General features: G+C 24.9%; 1 protein-coding gene and 2 long non-coding RNA genes across 7 annotated transcripts; 1 reads left to right on the top strand and 2 right to left on the bottom strand.

Moving 5' to 3' along the window:
- Positions 1-235: 235 nt before the first annotated feature.
- Positions 236-22,458, top strand: LOC114132657 (uncharacterized). The gene is made up of 3 exons (XM_027998168.2): positions 236-411; positions 20,980-21,170; positions 22,083-22,458. The coding sequence occupies exons 1-3, from the start codon at positions 300-302 to the stop codon at positions 22,137-22,139; spliced, it is 360 nt and encodes a 119-aa protein (XP_027853969.1). The 5' UTR covers positions 236-299; the 3' UTR covers positions 22,140-22,458.
- LOC126550265 (uncharacterized) lies at positions 4,179-16,434 on the bottom strand. 3 transcript variants are annotated; one of them, XR_007604312.1, is made up of 7 exons: positions 16,336-16,434; positions 13,470-13,653; positions 6,332-6,859; positions 6,043-6,171; positions 5,609-5,732; positions 5,169-5,333; positions 4,179-5,008 (listed from the first exon to the last, which is right to left on the bottom strand). It is a non-coding gene; the product is annotated as an uncharacterized LOC126550265 (long non-coding RNA). The 3 variants fall into 3 exon arrangements; XR_007604314.1 differs by having other exon boundaries at positions 6,773-6,859; XR_007604313.1 differs by lacking the exon at positions 6,332-6,859.
- On the bottom strand, positions 19,863-25,648 carry LOC126550264 (uncharacterized). Of its 3 annotated transcripts, none has more exons than XR_007604310.1 (5): positions 24,618-25,648; positions 24,400-24,557; positions 23,537-23,715; positions 20,521-20,648; positions 19,863-20,451 (listed from the first exon to the last, which is right to left on the bottom strand). It is a non-coding gene; the product is annotated as an uncharacterized LOC126550264 (long non-coding RNA). The 3 variants fall into 3 exon arrangements; XR_007604311.1 differs by having other exon boundaries at positions 19,865-20,170; positions 20,230-20,451; positions 24,400-25,648; XR_007604309.1 differs by having other exon boundaries at positions 19,866-20,451; positions 24,400-25,648.
- Positions 25,649-25,838: the final 190 nt, after the last annotated feature.

The following is a 25,838-nucleotide window of genomic DNA, read 5'->3' as shown; positions in this document are numbered from 1 at the left end:
TTTTTCAATTTAACTATTATAGGTATATGTGTTAATCTATAACACAATTAGTTATATTATATTCATATTCCTAATGAAATCATAACTTATAATTGAATTCTGTAAAAAAAAAAAAAAGACTCACCGCTATTCGCCGAGAAAAGGTTTCAGTGTACGAGAGCGAGGATCGCCTACACGCACACACAAACAGGGTGTGCGCAAACAAGGGCGGAAGGTATAAAAGACCTGCGTTTACGATGTTGCGGGTCACTTTCGGGGCAAAAGCTCATTTTGACGATTGACTATCAGTGTTTGTGCTTATGTATAGTATAACCATGCCTTTGAGACCATCAATCGCAACAACGTGCTATTTTTGTATGGTTTTACTAGCGATTGTAGTCATATTTACAGTGGATAATGGAGCAGCTAAACGTAAGTGATTATTTATGATTAATTATTTAATTATTAATAGGTATTTAAAATATTTATAACTTTTATCAAAAATTAGAATTATTCTTACTAACCAGTTACATATCAAAGTATTAAACAATAAAAGTGTTATTATTATATAAACATAATATTAAAATAGTAATTAAACGCATTGTATTTCTTTAATCATTATAGACATTTTTATTTAATCAATACTTATCAATAATCGTAATATTAATTTTAATATTTTATTCTTTATTGTTTTTTTTTTTTTTTTTTTTTTAATAGAATGTTTTACATTAGATTAGTACATTCTCGTAATCTTGTCCAATGTTTTTCTATATTTAATAAATCATAAATACGAATACATATATATAAAAAAATCTTATATTATTTTCAATGGACAAATTATTTATTTTGACCATCAATCAACGCATTTGAAAACTAAATGGTATATTGTCAACCGCTTACCACATCCATCTTTTATGGAATGAAAATCTTTTTTGATTTTATATAAAATAACAAATCGAAATTTTTTATTATAATTTTTAAAACATGTTTTCATATAATTAATTATATATATAGATACATATGTAATTTATAAATATTGAAACATTAAAATAAATTAAGAACTTTTTTTAAAGTTAAAACAAAATATTTATAAAATAAATGTAATTTAACGCAAAATAATTATCACGTGACAAAGGCATACCTAAAATTAAAGCAATTTTATTGATATGTGAAATATTAAGAATATATATTCAACAAATATAATCCATTTATTTAAAATAATGAAAATTTTTTAAAAATATTTATAATTGAATTAAAAGCAAAAAATACTATATCATAGTAATATGCTATGAACTATACACTTATATTAAAATAATAACTAGTATGTGTTCATTCATATTTGTTTAGCAAAACTTATATTTTTAAATATCTAAAATAAATTACGTAGATTTGACGATTACTTTTATTTTATAATTTAGTAATTAGTGTTACACGACATATATATTTACTTATTAATATCTTTATTTTTTTAATTTTCCAAAATAATTTATGGTTTATACTTAATATTAATAAAAATTAAACATTTTTCCTATATATTAATAATTATTATACATTCGTTTATTCTAGAATTAACAATGAAATAGTATATATATTATTATAATTTGTGAATTTTAAATAACATATCAAAATAATATAATGTTAATATAATAATATAATACAATATAATATAGTACATATGTGCACTAATATTGCCTGTATATGTCGCCGTGCAATAATAATTATAAATTTATAAATAAATAATTATGCTCATTATATAAAAATAATAATAACAGACAAATGTTCCAACAAAATTCATTGACCTCGATCAATATTAATATTTCTTAAAAATGTATTATGTATTTATAATTTGAAATGTTTATGCATTTATGTATAATTTTTATATCTAATGCCAAATACCATGGGTACCTACCTAATAATTATTATATGCTTAGTCTATTTATGTATCTAAAATGTTTTATGACAAAAGTTAATATAAGTAAATAGGTATTCAAAACAAAGGTTTTTTTTTAAATTGTGTTTTAGTTATGGTGATGTCTATGATGGTTTATATTCTATGTGTCTAAAGTCTGTGGTTATGTTTTTCACTTTTATATTTTATTCTAACTATCCACATTAAAAACAATACATTTTTTATAAGTTCATAACCATCAATCACAGTTTTATTTTTAAAATAACTTTAGATAATTTAAAACAATTATATATTATAAATTGATAATACACTCTAAAACAACTAGTTACGAAAATTAAACATATTTTAAAATTATTATTAATTACGAGTATTTTAATATCTTACCTACTGTATGATTGAAAACAATATAAGTTTAAAGTGTAACTTATTTATTTATTTTTAATATAATAATTAATAATTTACCGATACTTACTACTTAGCTAAAAATAAATAATCTTTTAGCACAAAAATAAAATTCAGGAATAACTTAGTAATATAATTAAACGAAAAATTCAAAATACCGTTTACTTTGTTTATCGAAAAAAAAGATTAAATACTACATAAAATATGTTATAATATACTATATATTTTATACCCATTTACCTATTATAAAAAATAAAACGTCATTATTTTTAGTATCATAATTCTATTTATTTCAAGAACAAATAATAAAATTTATATTTACACTTTTTACTTCTAAGCAGTATGCATTTCATAATGTTATGTCTTATAGATGACTTGTTTATAAAATACTACCACTCAAAAATGAAAAATAACAATAAATTATTCGTTCAAAATAATGATTAAAATTTTCAATTTATTCCCGAATTTAATAATATTTAGTGATTTGACAATTTCACATTAAAATTACATTAAATAATAGTATGAAATCCTTGTGACACTTTATAAAATTGAACCTAACGCAATTGGTGACATGTATTACGTATTAGTTCCGTTCAGAAATTATCTTATTAATTTTTATGGTGTTTCTATTTGAACATTTCATTTAAAACAAGTAAAATAAATATAGATTATTTGTTTCTAGTTACTTTGTGAATGTACAAAAATCATTTTTAGAAAGAATGAAAGAATTTAGATACTAACAGTTTACTGTTTGGAGTTGAGAAGAAACTAAAACTTTATTAGTTATATCTAAATTTTTTGAATCGACGAAAAATTGTACATTTGTGAAAGACGACAGACACATAATATAATGAGTATATATGATTTCAACTATTCAATAAGATAACTTAAATTTTTATCCTTTCAATCTTTCAAAACTACCAATGTCACGCGTTATCGTAATAATTTCATCACTACCTATATACATTATACATTTTAAAATATTATGTCAATAACTTATTATATTATGTATTCTTTGAAAATGTATAAATACAACTATCGATAATGTAAAGTATTTAAAATCATGTATTTATGACTTATGTTGAATAGAAATAAATAAAAAAATATATCTACGTTTGAAAACTGATGAATATTAAAAATAATAATATAATAATATAAAAATTCAAAGAAAAATTAAGATCAATAATAACTGGATTCATTATTCTCTTTGACATGTAATATCATTGTCATTTTGCTTTATGCAAAAGCTCTAAAATGATGACTTATTGCTATTCTATTTTAAAATATTTTTATATGCACAGCGAATAAATGTAATTAAGTACCAATCACGCATTATCTATGTATGTTTTAATATTGATCTAATTTAAATAGTTTTAAAAATTATTTATTTTATAAAGCTTTTATATTATAATAATACGAGTACATGAAAAGACATGAACATTAAATAAATTTTTGGTAAGTACACAACACTAAGAATTGAGTAGAACTTATAAAATAGAAAACAAAACCAAAATGTATATAGGTACAATATATTTAAACTGAATACCTACAGATCTATATCATTTGAATTATTTTGATATCGCTAATAGTTATTTAATATCTATATGTTATATTTTTTCATCAATAACTAAATCTGATTATTTATCATTATTATTATCTCAACTAGTTAAAAATATTTTAATAAAATGTTAATTATCACATCATATTCTATTTTATTTCCTATCTGTATTTGGTGTAGCTGGTATTCAAATTTTTCAGCCAAATTAAAAATATTATTTTATAATTAGGTACTTATATTGGGTTGCATTATTATTTTCTAAAAAATTTTATATTATTCTTTACTTGAATGTAATTTTATATAATATGCAAACCGTACATACATCTAATATTTTCGCCAAACTAAATTTAAGAATGCTGTATAAGTGTACAAAATACATATATATCAAATAACGATTTTCTGTTTACTTATATAGACATACAATAGCACCCTGCAAAAACAAAAATATAGAAAATAGCGTGTTCAATAATAGATAATTAATGAATAATAAACACACTAATAACAAAATTCGAAAGTATATTGTTTAAAATGTTTTACTAATCATTCAACAAATTACCCACTTCCGTATTATAATTTTATCAGCTGTAAGTATAAGGGCAAAAAAATGTTAACAGTTAAAATATATTTAACCCTACGAGTGTTGTTTTAGTTAAGTATGATATATGAAAATTAAACAATCTGAAAGTTAAGGATTACTGTTGTGAAAAAATTTGTTTTTATTCCTCTGATAGATTAATTAAGTTTTTGCCTAACATTTCTATACACTCAATCGAAGGATCTAATTAACTGTTATAAAAACTTAACACATATATTTTAATTATCGGTATAAATAGTGTGAAGTATGCTTACGTCATATTATACTTCTGTACTATTATAAGACAATTTATTATTTTATTAATTACAATTTATATTATTATCTCATTAAAATTATATTGCATGATAAATCAAATAATTTACTTAATTTTAACATTAAAAAGTACACCAATACTTCTTAGAAATGTATAAGTTTACAAATCATTATTGTCTTAGCGGTCGTAATAAAAAGAAGAAAATAATAATTTTTAATAACTATTATTTTTAATTAAAATAAGATATCAATCTCTTTGAATGATTAAATACTTCACCTTGTAGTAAACTGCCAACTATATTAGTTTGATTATCTGAAATAAATAAAGTAATCGAACTGTTATAATTTATAAGTATTTAGTATAAGTGCAAAATAAGACAAGGAAAAAAATCGCTCCGTTCTGAATCTAAAATAATGACAAATATTTTATGTGACGTTTTAAAAAAAAATAATCATACTTTTAAAGAAAGTACCTATATTTTTATGGTTCCAATTTCTTCATCTATATTTAAATGAGTATAACTGCAATAATTTGTCAATGCAATTTTCACATTTCGTATTTTAAATTTTAAATTTTAAATAATAATTGTTTTCACAATAAATTGCAATATTATTTTTTTGGTCGAATTGCTCCAAACCTATAAATAGATAATTATTTTTAAGTTTCTATATTTTTAGTGTTTGTTTACATTGTATCAAAAATTCATCGTTGTTTCAGGAAGTATAATATTTATTTTGAATTAGATTCTTCAAAATTCACGTTTTCTTTATTTAAAATAATCCTAGTCAATGTCAAATAATTTAACTGCCTGTATACGAGTCTGATATGTATTCAATTTAAATTTAAATCTATCATTGTCGAAAATAATTTACAGTTAAAAGCAATTATTTAATAATTAGAAATGAATTTTACTTGTAAAATATGGTATTACAAACCGCGCTGATTGTAGTAAGCATATATAATGTACAATAATTGATATGTAAATCCAAAAGACTTTAAACTAGATAGGTAGGTACAGCTTAGAATATATAGCAATCTGAAAATATGTTTTTTACAGTAAGCATAAATTATGTAGAGTTAATTGATCAGTATTTCAAGAAAGAATCCATCCAGAAATGGAACTTCATATCGGTTTATATAAAGTATTTTAATGTGTTATATTTAATATATATATATATATATGTGTGAAATAATATGACGTATACACTATACATATAATGGTTTTGTAAACATTCTCACATACTTTTTTTTCTTCAGTAATGCAGTTATTCAAAATCTGATTTTTAGAGTTTTTAAATAAATACTTAATGATTATATTTTAAAATTTTTGAAAGTTTTTAAATTACCTCAAGTGTTTCCTGTAGATACACACACTTCTGTTTTTCAAGTGAAAACCCGCATGGGAGTTAGTTTTTATCAAAAAATGTTCGTGAGCTTTGTATCCAAATAAAATTTTTCAAGAATTTGAGTACCACCTATAATATAATATTTTTTTAGTATAATATTTAAAAATGTCAAAAATCAGTATTTAAATAAATACATTATTAAAGGAAAATAATGGGGGTGATCATGGTCGGTGAATCATCCTATATTTACAATTTATATTTAATACACATATTATAGGTACAATCGAACCTTCAGTTATACGCTCTACATGCATAATGAAAACGTTATTTGATCCAGTTCAACCTGCGTTAGTGAATAGTTCAACGGACGTCATAAATAAACGTTTAAATGAATTATGATACTTGTGAATATCGGAATTCATCGCTTGCGAGATGAAAATATAGCACGTGACGATTTTTATTACAGCGCGCACCACCTCTGTATGTCTTATAATTCATTCGTTATTTTTTTTTTTTTTGCAAAAAAATTTTCCATTTTTACGTCATTCGCTGTTATGCAACAGCGACAGCAGTTTTATTAGTTTATTTTTACTGTACAATACGAGCAGGGTAAACTTGTCGGTTAGACACTAGTAAAGCTGTCAGGGAAAACATTTCCGGTCGTACATAATACGAATTGCGTATACATCGACTGACTGGAAGAATCTATACGGATTTTCAAGGATTTTACCTGAACTTTTATTCTTTGACGTATTGGGTCTTGGTGATTTCTGTTCGCCATGGTTTAGTAAAAAAAAAAAACAGGTTTTTTTTCTCTCTGTAATACGAATAACATATAAAAAATAAAATCGTCGTATATTTCTTATTATGTTAATGTTAAACCAATTCGTCCAAATACTGAAATGTGTATCTAGAAACAAAAAGACTGCAACTATTTGAACTAGGTATACATTTTCATGAGATCTTCTTGGAATAATATTTATTTATACTAAAAAATTGTTTAACAAATTAATGAAAACACGTCATTATTAAAATATGATATCATGCACAACCATCTAATAATTCAAATTCTATTAATATTTTTCCAATTTTTAGCTTATTAGGTACCTATTTGAAAATGTTATATAATTACTTGATACATTTACCAATATAATAACAGCATTTTTTATTTATTTACTCAGACATGCAATAAATGTAAATTGTATTTTTATATTTTTGTTTCTTTAGGTTTTAAATTAAACTACCTACCTACTGAATTTATTAATGTTTGTAAAATTGAAAACATTCTTTTATTCATATTTTAAAGTCTTCTAAAATCCAATGACCACTTTTGTAATGTGTTATCTTCCACATAACATTCCTTTACATAAATCTATAATCTATTACCAACAAAATGGTCAAAATGTAAGTTCAAGTGTCAATTAAATATTCTATTAACTGATGTGTGCTGCAATTTAATAGATAATGTATTTAAAACTCCACATTCTCATAATATTCGTAAACATTGAAAAATTGATTTAGTATTAGAAATGAAACATAATAACATGAGTATACTTTATATACCTATTTACCAAATTTTTATTATGTTGTGAACCAATATTAAATTAAAAATAAAATAATAATCAAATATTAAATTTGCTAAATATTTTTTTTCATTTTAACAGTGACAATAAATGAAAACATAATAAAGTATTTTCATTGACCCAAAATTAAAATAATTAAAATCTAAATGTTGTTCTTAATTTGTATAAATTAAAATTGCGTTGTTTCATTTTTTGTGCATACCTAGTCACTTTTTAAACCATATTTAATTACGTTTTGTTTTTTAAATAAACAAATCGTTTTGTCCCTCCTACTGTGATGTGTTTAGACTTTGGACGTCTAATAAATAATATCGTTGTCTGTTTTTATTATATACATTATTGAAACCACGACATCCTAGCTTTGGTTTTTTAATCATCATGCCTTAAATTAATAAACGCCGTTTTACTAATGTTCACTAATCATATAAAAAAGAAATTAAAAAGAATTTAATTTTTCATAATAAAGTTTTTTTTTCTAATTAAATTATATTTTAAATATATTAAGTTATATAACACTGTCACTTGGTTAAGTTAAATTAAAATGTTTATTAACGTTTTGTAATTTTAAATTTCTCGTCATACACGATGATTCACTCTGTATAATAATAATCTTTTCTTTTTGTTTATTAATATAGTTAGCTTATAATGTAGTAACATGTAACAATTTTATTATAAAAATGTCATTTTCTGTACACTAATATCTTAATAATTTTAACAAATTACTTTAGAGTATTAATTTAAAAAATCAATATCAACAATGGTACGTCATTCAAATATGAATTGAAGTCTAGTTAAAATTAATTACATTGAATCTAATATATATATATATTATATTTTCAAATAGTGTTTTTTTCATTGGCTTAATATGTTTTAAATAAAAATAAATTCATCAAACATCAAATACCAAATCATATTTTTATGTAATAAATAAAAATGATAAAATATAATACGTACCAGTATTAAAAATATACCTAAATATAAAAGGAAATACGTATAATAAGAACTCATGACGTTTGTAAAATATAGATTATTAATAATTATTTATTGCATATAAATATATTACCTACCTATTCACGAAAGAGTTTATTTTTTTTATAAACTAAAGTATATATACCTACATTTATGTAAAAATCATTTGACATGATAATTTTAATATTATTTTTCTATAGATGTTAGTATAGCAAATAAGGTAAGAAAATATTATTTTAGATTTAAATGAAAAAAAACAATAACATAGGTAAACTTATAATATTAAATATTATAAACATCAATGATATTGATATTATGTGATTTTCCTATAAATATACATAATAATCATACTAACCAATAACTTTAAAGTTTCTAAGAAAGTTCTTTAATCTTTGATTTATTTCAAAGTTTGTTTATACAAAATATTTTTAAACTAAATTGAATGTCTACAAAAATAAATAAATATAATATTTTTTTTTATAATAATATTGCAAGTAATATAATATCATTATATATAGTTTACTAATATTTTTTAGTTTTTCAGTCGTGCATTTGTATTAATACGCGTGGACATCTCAATAAAATAATTTGTCTAATAACTTAGACTACAGTCTATAAGCTTTTAAGTCCTAACTATTAGAAACTATTGTTGCTATGAATAGTATGAATAATTTAATTACTGAATTGAAATATTAATCATGTCTTTATTATATAATAATAAATATATTTTCACGTATAGTGAACATTTCAAATATTTCCCGAGTTACGAATTTCAAGGGAAATACTCGACGACACTTTTTATTGCTTACTCGTAAATCGTAATGTTTAATTTATCGATCAATTAACGCCTGTAGATATTGTAATGCACCATTATTTAATTTTAAAAACAAGAATATGGTTTTAAATTGTTATTTTTATTACTTTAATGTACTTGTAGCTGTTTTAATAAAACTAAATAAAATTTATTTAAAAATAAACTTAAACTTTACTTTATTTTGAAACACATTACTATAATATTGATTTAAGTGTTAGTTTACCGTGAATATTTTTAATTGTGGCGTTGTTATAATTTCAACAATAAATAAGACATTCTATATTAAATATTAACAAAATTTTAAAACCGTATAAACAGACGCGGGTAAGTAATAACATTTATTTATATAATGACGTTAAGTTAAATGGGACTAAAGGTTTGCTATCTACCTATATCTTTGAAACACTATTTCATTTTATACAATGTCACATACTACATTTAATTCAAAGACAATAAAATCTGGCTTTGGTTCTTATCCTCTACATTATAAACAAATAGATAACGAATTCAATCGGATACTTTATAACATAGTATAGGCGAAGTTATTAATTTGTTAAATAGCTTCAATTACATCTAAAATAAATACCAATACATCATTTAAGTTATAACACCTATAATTACCCATTTGGCACGCGGAAAGTTCGATCATCGGTAACATAGAATAAAATCAACTTTAAAAATTAAAACTAATCGGTTATAATAAACTAATATGTAAAGAAATTAGAAAATAAGAGAATATTTCTGTATACAAATGAAACGAAGAATCGTCAAAATGAATTTACAAATAGTTTTTACTAAATTTGTTGTTCTTGAATTGTTGTATGGGTGGTATAACATAATATTTTCTTTCTATTCATTGTAATACCTACTATACTTATCTTATTAACCAAAAGATTATGTTTGTAGGTTAAAAAATTATCAAAATTGTCATAGAGATTAAAAGAGTAGAGACCAATAATCGTGATTAATCATGAATAAAAGAATTGGAAAATATTCTTAATGATAAAATTTATTCAACATTTAAATACTTAATTATGTATTTATGTTAATTTCAATGACATCCTTAACTCACATTAATATTAATTACGAAACTATAATTGTATTATGCAATTTATAAATCGATTATATTTTTCATCTATATCTATTATCTATACTTGCAGTGTTTTTTTCTTTTGAAATAATTAAATCGAATATCAAAATTTTATTTTATTCGCACAGTTAAAGAAATGAATGATGAGAAAAAAATATTAGAATTATATTATTAATGTCATTATTGGAACCATAATTCAATGTCTTTTCAATTGTCTAATGTTTATTGGTGACTAAATAATTAAGGAACCAGAATGGCACAACTAACACAGCACAACATAATATTATAATTATTATTAATATCAGAAGTAATTGGGAAAAAACAATGAACAGAAACATTTATGCTAAACTTAGGGGAAGGTTACGATTTAAATCGAATAACAAATGATCCGGATTCCGGATACATGCATTAATATGCGTCAGGGACGTTTTACCGTTTTATAATATGTTATCCGAAACGTTATTAATTATGCGACAAAATCGATTTTAATTTCAACAAGCTTATAATATTTCCAATGACTGAACTTTATTATAAATAATAATTGTTTTCCGTTATTGTTTAACCTCGAGATAGGAATGTAGGCACCATCACAATTTTATTGTAAACAGAACAAAACTCAAACTCAAACCCAGCCATAATATACATTATATATCTATCACAATAACTTAAAATTGTAAACAAAAAACTTTAATATCAGTTCATTTTGAATACAAATTGTTTAGTAATAAAACAAAAAGTACCTACTTAAAAAATTCTTATGTTTTCTATTGTTTCTATTATTCTTAATAATTTTTTATACAAAATAATATTTTTTAGTAGATATCTACTATACTATTATATTTTAAGTATATTTGTGTAACTTAAAAATGTTTGAGCTTAATAAAGTATGTAGGTAATTACCTACTACATTATATATATATTTTTTTTTTTTGTGTGTATACCTAGTTAATAATCATAATTCCCATCATGTTAATAAACATAATCCTATAAGCTTATAGGAAATAAATTAATCAAAACTTGTAGTTTAGAATAATATTTTGTATATGATTTAATTTAAAATAAACAAAAAAACTATTCTAACAAATTTAAAAATATTTTATGAATAGTTTTATTATAATACATACCTACTTGAAAAACTTCTGATTTAAATAATCTTTCTGTTTACAATATACAGTCATATACAATCATATTACACTAAATATACGCATTTAATCATTTTCAGTCATTTTAAAAAATAAACTTATATTGACAAAAAAGGTCGGCAATTACAAAGTGCCTCTATGCTGTTTAGCAAGTTTCCAGTAGATTACTGTAATAGCTGTGTTAAATTTCGATAAAATTTTACTGATACTAATACATCAATATTTAAGAAAAACATTTCTTAGTAAAGACGATACATCGTTTATATCATTAAATTAATTTTATTGTAGGTTATGAAGTGATGAATGTATTGATTTTACAATTTTAGTAAAGTGAATATCCTTGGTGCATTATAGAGGTTAAAAGTAAGAACTTTTAATTTTTCGGTAGTTATCAAAAAACGGAAAAATAAAACAAAAGAAAAGTGACGAAAAACTTGAATTTTTACGCAAAACTAGTTTTCAACAAAATCAATTTTTTACTGAAAAACAATTCGCTGTAAATAGGTACTCGAATTTTTCACCAAATGTTTTTATTAGCGTCATCTATACACGATTAAATTTTTGAGCTATTTATAGACAACTGAAATTTTCAATTTTTCTGAGTATTTTTTTTTTTTGACGTGTCGAAAATAAAATTTTGGGTGCCCAAAAAATCTTTAAAATTACATACAAGATTTCTTATAAGTTTTCTTATTGTAATTAAAATCGAAAAATCGTTGTCACGATTTTGTTTTATAAGCTTTTAAAGTTAAAATATTTACGAAATATGTTAAAATCGCGAAAATTTGCAATTTTGTAGTTGAAAAATCATAAAAATGTTTCTATTTATATCTAAGGTTAAAATAGTCAACACTAAGTTTTCCATAATAGTTCTCCTTCAAATAACAAAACTCGAAGCGTCATTGTAGAAAATGTTATAAGCATTTAAATTTTTAATTTTTACGAAATCGCGTAACAATAACGATTTATCCTCAAACGGTTTTAAATATTTGTTATCATTCAAAAAGTATAAGTCGTAGATACAAAATTTCACCAGTTATTTAGATTGACATTTTATTAAAATTATTTAATTTTTAAAGTATATCGCTTTTTTAAAGCTATTAGGTATTTGAAATATTCGTGTTTGTTTAGCTTTTTATTTTATCAATATCGATAACTTATTTTTGGTTGAATCTAAATACTTGAAAATTTAATACAAATTTCCTCATCAATTAGTCTTATAGGGGTTCAAAAATTATAAGAATACACATGGACAATTTTTGTTTATTAGCATTTGAAGTTCAAATATTGACAAAAATTCGTCAAAATCATGAATATTTGCAAATTATTTTGTAGTTAAAAATGTATAAAAAAATTTGTATGAGTAGCAAACAATTGAAAATTTAATAAAAGATAAAAACCATAAGTTTAGCTTATAATAATTTTAAAAAAAGTTGAGTTGGCCAATTAAAAGTTTAAATTTTTACGAAATCAAAAATTCACGCCTAAAATAACGATTTATTGTAGTGACCTATACTCTATGTCCGAGGTCCACTCGATACCTACTCTACAACAGAGCGTTATACCCACTTGACCACCCTTTTTTTAGTTGAAATGATATTTATTTTTTCAGTTATTTGTGTCTAAACACACTGTCTGGTGTGAAAACGAAACATATTTAGTATCTACGTATCCCTATACTATCTTTATTTCGTTTATTTCGAAAAGAGAACATAATAAGTTAGTAGTTACACAAAATAAGGTTTGTGTCTCTCCTGTAAAATTTGAATTTCGACGTATATGTATAGTATATTATAATATATTAAAATAATTGTTTAAAACGTATCTACATTTAAGCAATTGTCAACTATCCAACTATCCACCACAGAATGTATACATAGAGTCGACGACGAATCAATTATTATTGTCGACGTATATGAGACATGACAACGGTTGGGTGCTTTGAACGGTCCTGCGAGGTTTGAAGTATAGATCACTGCATTCTAACTACGACTGACGAAATTAATCTTGAGACTAAAATATAAGATAGGTTAAAACGCATCCAATAATAATAATAATAATAATAACCAATAGAAAAGTAGTATAGTAAGTCTTCAGCGCGCTGATTGGCTGTATGATGCGAAAACCCACAAATGTTATCGTTCAATAATCATTATTATTTTTATTCATTTAACGAAGTTATAATAATATTTATATAATATATTTCTCGGTTGTAAGAATAATAATAATATCAATGTGAGGAAAAAATTGTTTTTATTATCTAAAAGTATATTTATGAAAATTATTTATAAACACCTTAAATTATTATTGTTTTGCGTAGATGGTAGTATTAATTTAATTTTGGTATTAGGTGTTTTGAGTATTCCTAGTAATTTTTGTCTTGTGTGTTTATGTACATTTTTGAGATGAGTAATTTTTTTACATATTTAGAAACCTTTTTAGTTGACTAGGTATTCTCTATTAAACAAAGTAAATTTTTCTGGGGAGTCTCTGGATTTTTCTATTTATGGAAAACGATCATCAACTATACCATTTTTAATACACCAAAGTGAGTATACACCAATTTCGACATTGGGCAATGATGCGTTTTGTACGAATTTTCGACTTATCTTTGGGAGTAAGATATTGGTTGTATCAATATCTTGGTAAATAAATGGTGTCTGATGTTCAGTCAACAAAAATAATATTAATCGCCTGCATACAAGAGTTGGGAACATAGTTTATTATCTATATCTATATGATCAAACATATTGCGCCATAATTTCGTGCATAATCACTTAATTGTTTATGTCAACCCCCTTTTGTACTATACATTATTTAGTAGATAGTTTTTATAATGCATTTTAATTATTCGTTTAATTTTAATTTTATTTTTTTACATTGACATTTTATAAAAAAAGATTGTCCACTGAATAATTTAGTGTAAAAATGAAGTGAGAGGATTTTCATTTAAAACACACAAGTTTAAATCACTAAAGGAAACAGTAGTCAAAAACTATTACTACAACTCTTAAGTCTAAATTATCTCATTCAATCCATTTTTAAAATAGAAAAACTTTACAATTTATGTAGTTGTATTTTTAAGATAAACAAGTTAATGTGTATTTTAATTATTTTTTAATAAATTTTTAGTTGAGTTTCGAATAAAACATTAATTATTTTTAAGTATTTATAATAAGTTTAGATAATACTCCGTTCAACAAAATAATACTTATAAGTTATAAGTTATGGCTGAGTTATGATTGTTATGAACATTTTCAAAAAACTAAACTGATTTGGAAAAAAAAGATTAAAAATGTATTTTTTCATCCAAAAAATTAAAAACTTAAAAATGATAGTAAAAATAAAAATACAATTTCCAAAATTTTATTTATGAATAACTTTTAAGCAAGTAAAAATTTATTTTCAAAAACGTTAATAGGGATTATTTAAAAATAATCTGCAAAAGTACCTATTCACTGTTTAATGAATAGTTAAGTTAAAAAAACGATTGAGAATAATATTTTTGAGGATATAACATATTGATACATCATTTAGATTACATTTTTTTTATTATTTTGAAAGTCGAATACAAAATCAAATAACAGTAAAATATAAAACCGATATGTCATACTATCAAAAATATTATTTTCTATAGTTTTTGTAATAGATGATTTTACTCTAAGATTACTCAAAAATCATAAAAAAACGATTTTAGGTATAAAAGTGTTATCTATTATGTTATGCGTGAATCTGAGAGAGAAAACAAATATTGCGCAGTGACATCCTCTTAAATAATCACCCTACAGGATATAGGTACCGAGAACCTAACTTATTTATACATTATGTATATAATTTCTATTATATCAGCTGCGTTGTAGCGGTTACAGCAACGCCGAAAAAATGATTTCTTTAAAAACATACTTTTCTTACATGCGTATTTGTACCTGCGTTACCTCATCATCATGTATAATAAATATATATAAAATATATAATCGGGCTTAAAAAAAATAAGTACAAAATTGGAGATTTATATTGTTATTAAAATATTATTGTCGCGTTACACCGAGTCTATTCTACATTATACAAAGGCGTAACCGATAAAGTCCACGAGTTAGGTATAGGTTCCTAAAATATATAATGTGTGTATGAGTGAATTGTGATGATAATTATAATAGACACGACCGTCGGTGACGGCGACAACGATAGATGTTATGTTATTCGGTGCTGAGAAAACACGTGCCCTTTCTCGACATAAGCCTGTATAATGAGATATTATATAGATATATATGTATACATACACTAAACACATACGCACATTGCACACATCCTCTGCTGCTCCATTGGCTTTTGGCTCACGATATACATATTATATAAAATATTTACGTGTATAATATCAAGACCAGTTGATCCGATTAAAATGCTCGCGGGGCAAGCGTGTTTTTGTATTTCACATGTGACAAACGCTTATAATATATATATATACCCACACCTATAGTCGCTAACAATGAAATAAGGGATTGAACCCAACAGAAAACAACCCACCACCCGCACTCCCTTGAAAAACGACGAGGTCTCGCCAAATGCAACAATATCGAATCAATGCCATGACTGCATATTATACAGAGTGACTCGTCGAAAAATTTTCACCCACATTTTTCATTTAATAATAAATTTATTAAAATTCTGATTTTTATAATTTTTAAATATATATACCTTACTCCAAGACTATATTTTCGATTTCTTGAGATTTTTCGTTACGTACCATATGTTCTATGGTTAATGGTTATATAAACTTCTGTTTTTCAAATGAAAACCTCCTATTAAACAGTAAATTATTTATCAGATTTTCTGAACATATCAAAATCAAAATAATAGCGTGTTTGTTTGAGTTATAACTAAACAAATATAATATTTAACTTTTTGTACAAAGGACAAAATATTATAATATAGGTTCATGATATAATAACTAATGGGTTTGGAAGATATGGCTTTTTAAAAAAATTGATTGATTAATATTAATCAATCAATATTTATTTATGATTTGTTAAAAAACTAATCAATTACAATTAATATACTATCAAATATTACGACTTTATAAGCTTTATATTTTTGTAAACCATCTTTAAGGACTAGGTATATAAAAGGTATACTAAGTTTACTTAGTATAAGCATTTTAATAACAGAAAAACTACTCGTTCAATTTTTGAATAAGGTATAACTACAGCACATAAATTTAAAAAAAAATATTTTTATACAAATAAAAAAAAAGTTGTCATTTAAAAAATAGAAGTTTGTATCTCCTATAAAAGCACTCTTTAAGTATTACTATAATCTTAAAATTCTCAAGAACTTAAAAATTCCAAAACTTAGATTTGAAATAACTTTATTATTGAATAATAATATTCATATCTATCACGTTTTTATAATTTATTTTTTATATTAAACATACGTATCAATGGTAGCCCCAAACTGCTTATCCATATAGGGTAAAATTACCAAAAGAAGAACAACAGAAAATTTGAGTTCTCTGGTATAAATATAATTCTAAATAAGTAATATGCTAATTATTGACTCGTATTATGTTTTATACATTATATTATAGCTCTTTGAATAATTGAAATTGAGAAAAATGAAAAAAAAATCTGAGCACCAATGGCATATTGGCTGTTGCTACGATTATATAATAATCGATGTCTATAAAAGTAGGGAATGTCAAAATGTATTAATTTTAGATCAATAACTACAGTAACATTATATTTTTGATAATTTTAAATAATAATTTTGTATTTTTATGAAATGTGAAAAAAAACAATTCATCTTCTATTAGAAGTACCTATGTATAATTTATAGATAGATATATAAATATAATTTAATATTACCAATTCCATGTTTTAACTTTATAATTTATCAATAAATATAAATAGGTAGATTTTTACATAAAAACGAACTTCTCGCTATATTTTCAATTAGAATCAATATATAACTCAATTTTTGATTGGATTCTGAAAAATTAGTTGGATTTTAACAACATAAAAATAATTAAGTTAGTCACTAACAGCATACTAATATATTTACTATGAAATTGATTGTTTCGCATCTCTATGTATACATTTAAAAAATATATGATTGTACTACCATAAAAAATTGTTGCGCGCGGAGGCCCAATCATAAGCCAGATAGACTAAAGATATAAGTATGTATATAAAGTGACTCGAGTTGGTATTCGTCGTCGTATATAATATTTTTTTTATTATTATTATTATTAGAAATAACTAAACGGTAGATTTTAGTTCACATTACTCGAATATTTTGAAATTGTTGTTAGTATTACAATTACTATTACCAATGGATAGCTAGGTAGCGGTGATATTGAATTGAATCCATGCTATTTCTGCGTCTGCTATTACTTACATCATAAAATGTATTCTACACTTCCGTATAGGCAAATAATGTTTCAACTATTTCTTGATACATATTCTTGTAATATGTATGTAATATTTATCTATAGCTCATGTAGGTGGATGCATCGACTATAAACATTCACATTTAACTCTATGTCTCTATTACACAAACGAATCTTCTGTTAAATATAAATTAGATATTAAATAGGCAGGATTTCCTGCTCATGACATAGGATTAAATTTTGAATTAGGAAGTATATATTATGTTTCAAGAACGTAATCGGAAAATGATAAATCTAATGTTGGAGAAACTGATATTAATTGTGTAAAGGCGTTATCAGTGCCGGATTAACCTACAAGCAAATTAAGCATTGCTTAAGGCCCTCGAAAAAATTCGGCCCGTAATTTTTTAGATTCTGAACGAAGTGATAAATGTATTGATTTTACAATGATGTGATGTGTTTTGTTTTGTGTTTGTGTCTATGTACAGCATAACTTATCAAAATAATGCTTCATTTTCAAATAACGGAGGTGGTTTCCGATGGCAAAGTGAATATCCTTGGTACCTACATTATAGAGGTCAAGAGTAAAAATTTCCCAACAGTTTTCAAAAAAAACGCCAAAATTTTGTATAATATTATAATATGTAGCTAAGAGTTGAAATTTTAATACAAGATTTTCCATAAGTTTGGCTTACAATAATTTTAAAAAAAACTTGAACTTTGGCCAATTAAAAAAATTTTATCTTAAGTTCAAATTTTACCAAATCCTATGTATAATATATACATATTTTAGCATTCAACTATAATTTAAAAATGTGTTCGACACGATTTTAACACATTTCTTTTTAATTTGTAGTTATCACCTTTTTTACTAGCCAATTAGGCCCGTCTGATTTATTTGCTTAAGACCCGTGAAACATTTACTTTAACATAACTGGGCTTTATGTTTAGTTATTAAGTTTTTAAGTTATTATTATTATTAAAAATAATGTAAGCAATCACGCACATTTTTGGAGACTACTCTGTCAACCTCCACGTGGTGTACTCTCCTGAGTAACGATAATAGGCTGAAGGGACTCAACTCGAACAATCCAACAATATTGGTCGGACTCAACTCCGATAACCCAAAAGTATTTGCGGGACTCAATTCAATGTCAGCCTCAATAACCCAAAAGTATTTGCGGGACTCAATTCAATATTAGCTATAAAAAGCAATTTGTAGAATGTAAAGGTATAGGGTACGTATACCGGAAAGAAGAAAGTTGGAAACATGTGCCCGGTTAAAAATACTTAGGACACACCATCATAGCTCACCCTAACTATTTGTGCAGCATAAATTTAAAAACTCATATTCATTTACACGAATACGCGTTTTTAAATAGTTATTATTATTTGGATCCGGAAACGGTTGCTATTGTAAAATTTTCTGTTTTCCACAATAACAAAACATTAACACTGTTATAATAATTTTATATTAATTAGTTAATTAACAACTTCGTATTGATGTTATAATAATGTTAATTAATTTTATAACAGATAAATTCAAAAATAAGACTGTATAGTGTATACTATATACTTACCTATTTATTGCAATAATCAAAATTCGTATTTTGTTGTCATAATACATATTAAGACTAATTTTTAAGTGCGCCATAGGAAAAAATTATGCCCCGAAGTGAAAGTGCCCCATAAAAAAAAAGGCAGACGTACGAGTATAGTGTATAATTGACAGTACATTATATGCGTGCAACAGGTATCGTTGTCGAATATTATACAATATACATATCTCAATGTTGTTTTATACCCAAATACACAATAATTTAAGTTTGTAATTAATTAAGTATAATCGTTCAAAATATCGACGACGTCTCGTGGCAATTCAAAATCTCGATATTAATTAACAAAACGTAATTTATGCACGCGTATCGGCGGTATAATAATATTATTAAATATTTATAACAATCTGTACAAGGTATATACTCGTATAATGTAGATTGAATTGTAATAATGTAATAATTATAATAACATGATCTCCGTCGATCTATATAAAAGCGTATACAATACAGTACAAACTTACCCAAACGCATAAGCGCATTAAACGTCATTAAGTTATTGATGTTGTTACTTGTTTTGTCATATTGTGATCTGGTAATTATATATAATTATATAGGTACGTACTTTATAATAATATAATAAAATCGTACAATGTCGCCGTATGTACTTAGTGCGCACGAGTGTCTGAGTGTAGGTATTACAATATTACCGCAATGGTTGAAATTTGACGTCGTAAGTTGCAATTTGCGACAATGAACACATATCGTGACATTATATTATTATGTATCTGAAACGTAAACCAATTTTTGTAGGTATTAAACATCTGCAACGATCGTTTATTGATTCAACGTGGGCAGCGGCTATTACGGGTCCTATTTGATCAGTTTTACAATAATTAATTTTAAACTTTATTCCGGACATCTTATTATCACTATACTTACTAGACTAAGTGCAAATTAGTTCGCAGCGGTACAATACGTAGCTTAGTTGTACCATATCGGGCACGTTTGTAAGGAGATGTTTCGGATTTTTATTTTCATTATAGGTACATATCTGCGAATATGTCGTTCTATTAAAAAAAAAAATAATAATAAGTAAGGATTATTAAATATGTTTTAATAAACCGTATGCTAGATGTGTTATGTTAATTGAAAAAAAAATAATTTACAATTTACAATTTATAATATTCACATTTCAAAAAGTAAAAACATCCCCCGAAACTTTTTCCTGCACATATAAGTCTTTGAACCTTATAAGCTTATAGTATTAATATATTAATATAAAGGTACCACTATTATTACCCAAATAGTCAAGTCTATCTAAAATCTATTACAAATAAAATAATATCTATCATAGCCACATCATTAAGTTTTATTACATTATGTTATTTTATTCGACAGGTGGGTGTGCCATGTTTGGCCATTCCTGTTACGGCGCTCACGGTAAACGATCTTTTCAAATACCCATGCAACAACCGGCTAGAGATTGGCTACCAACGAGTGAAGAAGAGACTCAGATCGACGACGCGATCAATAAGTATTTTAAAATAAAGCCGTCGTCACCGCACTTCACACCATTTTGGCAAAAAATGGTGAGTTTTCATACATTATTTGGGTATAAGTTTAAAAAACAAAATTAACTATAATCGCATAGTATAATTCAAGAACAGAATTAATTACCTTTATCGAATCTAAGAATATACTTTCATAGTGAGTATATTTTTATAAACATTTGTTTATGATGATAGTTCAAGTCTTACACGCTTTTGGGAAGATTATAATATATTGTTTGACATATTTTGTAAGCAGTTATTTTTCTATTATTCTTGGTACGATCAAATTGTTTTCTTTGACGTGAAAATATTTCTACCACTATTTTTATCGATCATCTTCACTCATACATCGGTTCATTCGAGTATTTTTTTCTAATTTTTACATTTTATGTATGTAAAAATTCACCTACTAATACCTATACCATACGAAACGTGCCAAATGCTACTGGTCGTTTAAGATGATGCTACTCCAGCATGTGCCTCATAAGTTATAACTAATTCTGTCTAACGAACGTAGGTACCTATACAAAATGATAACAAGGCGAATACGTATTCAACAGTTTCTAATTAACTTATAATCGACCTCAAAGTTAAGGCCGCTGTATCTGTGTCTTTTCGTTTGTTTATTTTTAGAGTATTTTAATTTTTAAGTGAATTATATGTATGCAAAATATTTGTTTAAAATTGTACATAACTCGCTTAACAATTAAAATATTGTAAAAAATCCGTGAGAACCCACACATAATGTTCTTGTTGCTTTTGATAATTGGTCAATTAACAGTAATATACTAATATTAAAGGTCACTACACGAAATTTGAACCACTGGACACAAATATAATAATTACCACATTTTGTACAGGTTTAACAGTCGGAGATGACACGCGCTGGCGTGGCGTCCTCTTCGACAGTTTGCCAAAAAAATTACGAACACGCACATCAATCTGTTACAGGTGCAGATGTACAATGAGCGCAAAAATAATCTTCCTAGCAACGACAGCAACATGTGAAGACGGAACCGATCGAGAGATTGAAACGATTCTGTTTTCTTGATTCGGACACATATAATATTCTCATTATTGTCGTCAGACATATCGATTAGACTTAAAAATCCCTCCACAGAAAAATTAAAAACAAATTTTCCCTCGTCTCATTATATTTTGTAATTTCCCTATACTATGTTACATACGTATAATGATGATGATTATAACAATTTATCATATTATTATTATTATTACTATTATTTAATATTTTTTTTTTTTAATAATTATTATTGCGATGGTATATTATTTTGATAAGATCAAGTAATAAAATCGTGTGTTACCTATATATTATAATATTATGTTTAATTTATCAGACTTCAAAAACAAAATATGTACACCTATATACTCATAGAATACATATATATATATATATATATATATATATATATATATATATATATATATATACAAAATAGTATACGACCTTATATGCAAATAGTTTTCCCGATTTAATAATTTAATAATAATAATAATATACGGTTTGGACATTATAATATATATAGTATAATATTATTTATTGTGACTTGTGATTATTATTATTAAAACATTCATTAATACTCCTATACCCGTAATCAAATATAGAAAGACTTGATGCGACTTAAACCCCCAATAAAACTATATTGTTAAATTCCCCTAAATCAAATTGTTATTTAAGTGAAAACCAATATCAAATATAATTTTTTCTACAATTTTAAAAATGTATCCCAATATGAAATTATAGTTGAACATTTTTTTTATAGAATTTGTTTTAATAGTACAGAATTATATTTTCTGATAACTATTGGATGATATAAACGCACGCAACAAGAACTGTTAAGCTTTCCGTGGAAAATATTTTGAGTGAATAATATTATAACCAAAAAATGTAATACTTTACTACAGACATATTATTATATGTATATGTATTTGTCAGCTGTGAAATTTACTCTGTTTCCTCAATAGATGTAAAGATATTTATATCGTATTGGCGATTTCGCGTTATGAGCAACGAGGTAACCGTCCGCGGTCGGCGAGAGAAGTCGGAGCGGCTGATTACTCTTGCCGACCGCGGACGGTTACCTCGTTGCTCATAACGCGAAATCCGCCAATAGTTAATGTTGAATGTAAATTATGTAAGCATTAAATAATATTTTGTATTTCTACGTGGATAACTTAAGTTGTGATATTTGTGGAAAGGTGGTAAAGGAGATACACCTCAAATTTTTTTTTTTAATTAACACAATAAGAGACTTAAGTCCCCCCAAAAAATAAAATAATAATTCATCTATTTGCGCCTACGCTTATACAATTATAAGCGTTAATAATAAAACGTAGGTATACGTATATATTGATCGATCTTGTGTTTAAGTATATTTAAAACTCACAAATTTATTGTCACAGTGCATCTATGGTAGGTCCGTCAAATGTGTGAATAATGTGCAATTCAAATACTTGCGGGTCGCGGGATACATAGACTAAACGGACATTTTTTATTAGCAAACCTTGTTTATTTTATACATTTCGTAAGTTTTTTTTTACTCTGCGAGCAATTTTGCAATGGCACCTGCAATTTGAACAAATAAATAATACAAATAAATCGTATGATTTTATTTTTTATCACAACACGCGTCTACAATTTAATATTATCGATTTATAGTTTATATATATTATTATGTTTATAGGTATGCATTAAGCATAGTAACTTAGGTAACCAGCTACCAGTTAGCACCTATAAAGGGCGAGAACATTTTATCCCTCCAAAAATAGGATACATATTGTTATTCAGCAAAAATATAAAACAGTGCCAAGTATTTTTCTCCACGCGTTTTTTTTTTAACTATAAGGGAATTAGGGTCTAGGACATTCTATAGTGAGGCCATTTCGGAGTAGTTATTTTAGCATAAATCATTTTAATTTATTGAAAATCTATAAAAACATTATTATTATAACAAAATATTCTGTGCCACCTGTCAATTATGTAACAAAATATCTCGAACATAACATGATTCTTGAACATTTTTTATTAATCTTTTTAATATTAATATACAGTGAAACCTCGATAACTCGAATCTCTATAAATCGAATAACACGAAGGAATGCCTTGGCCCCTGCATAACAATATATATTTTATAAATTTTCTGTGAGTCGAATTTTCGATAACTCGAATTTTTTTCACCCCCCCCCCCTCCAACCAATTCGAGTTATTGAGGTTCCACTGTATTTTTAACTTTATAAGGAAACTACTTACTGAATTAAATTTAAATAAATAATATGTATCCCTTTCAACTTGAATCTTTTTTAAGCATTTAAGCACGTTATGAATGAATATAATGTAGAATAGACCATTTCCATTTCAACATATATTCTTTGGTTGGCAACCTCTGAATGATTATTTGTTATGTGTACCTATATTGTTACCATTTAAAACTCATTAATTTAAACTCTAAATTTATAGTGAAAATATACTTTGTCCATATTCATTTTAATTTAATCTTTCCACATAAATATCCTCAAAATATTTGAGTAAGGTCTGAAGTTTTTCTAGCAAATATGCATCCAACACATAATATGCTAACCTAACGAGCAAGGTCCTATTAGGCATAATAAACAACAACAATATTTGTCAAAGTTCAAATCATTATTCGTGGAGACATGAAACTTTTATGTATAATATATTAATACATTTTATACACAAAATTATATTTTTAAATGCAATAGTTTTGGTAAAAATTAATTTAAGCTACTTCATTACTAATATTTAAATAAATTACTTTACCTGTTAGCAATATCAAAAAACAAAATATGAAATACTTAGTGATTATCTACCGTACAGCAGAGAGGTACCTACTCTTGCCCATATTTTTTAATATTAAAAAAAACAAAGTGATTCAACTTTATTAAAATGAACCATTAAAAATACACTTGTTTTTATAAAGGTATTTAAAGTTCCTAACATGAACAATCATTTTATGATATCTGAAACCTATAAACTTCAAATGTACTTTTATAAAAATTATCGAGTGTTTGTCAGTAGTTGAAAACTTTTTGAACTAAATAATTATCAATAATACATTATTTTTTAACAGGAGGGGGAAAATAGATAAGGGTGGCATTAAAACTATACTTAAGACAACAAACCCTCAAATACATCTACGGACACACCTACCAACAAGCTACAGGTAAAGTTGGTATGATCATGGTCCATGGCATGCAATAATGCAATCGGAGTGAATTGGACTTGTCTAGTTAACATTAGAAACCTATTGATGTTGAAACTAACTAACTACTCCTAGAAAAATTTTTTAACAGATTTCCAAAACTTTGAAACAACGCTTTTAATGTTAAACTTAAAGCAAATCTTGCCATCACACTGTATGGAATTTGAATTAAAAATAAAATATTTAACATGTCTAAATCCACCTCTCTTATTAGTTTAAAAAAATATATTTTTAATATCTTATGATCATAAGTTAATTGACATGAATAATAAGTTAATATTTAAAATTAATAAGCCCTAACTATATAATAGAGGCACAACTACTTAACTACTTATTAATAAGTATTGATAACTAGTACCTACATAAGTAGGTACCAATTTATTTTTTAATTACTTTTTATTATAGATTAGTTATTTTTTTCTCACTTCTAATTAATGTTATAATTAACTTTACATCACTTTTTTAGATA

This window comes from Aphis gossypii, chromosome 2 (genome assembly GCF_020184175.1).
Source record: "Aphis gossypii isolate Hap1 chromosome 2, ASM2018417v2, whole genome shotgun sequence".
In the NCBI taxonomy this organism is placed as follows: Eukaryota; Metazoa; Arthropoda; class Insecta; order Hemiptera; family Aphididae; genus Aphis; species Aphis gossypii.
Note: the sequence above shows the minus strand (reverse complement) of the source record. Positions and strands in the feature narration are given on the sequence as shown.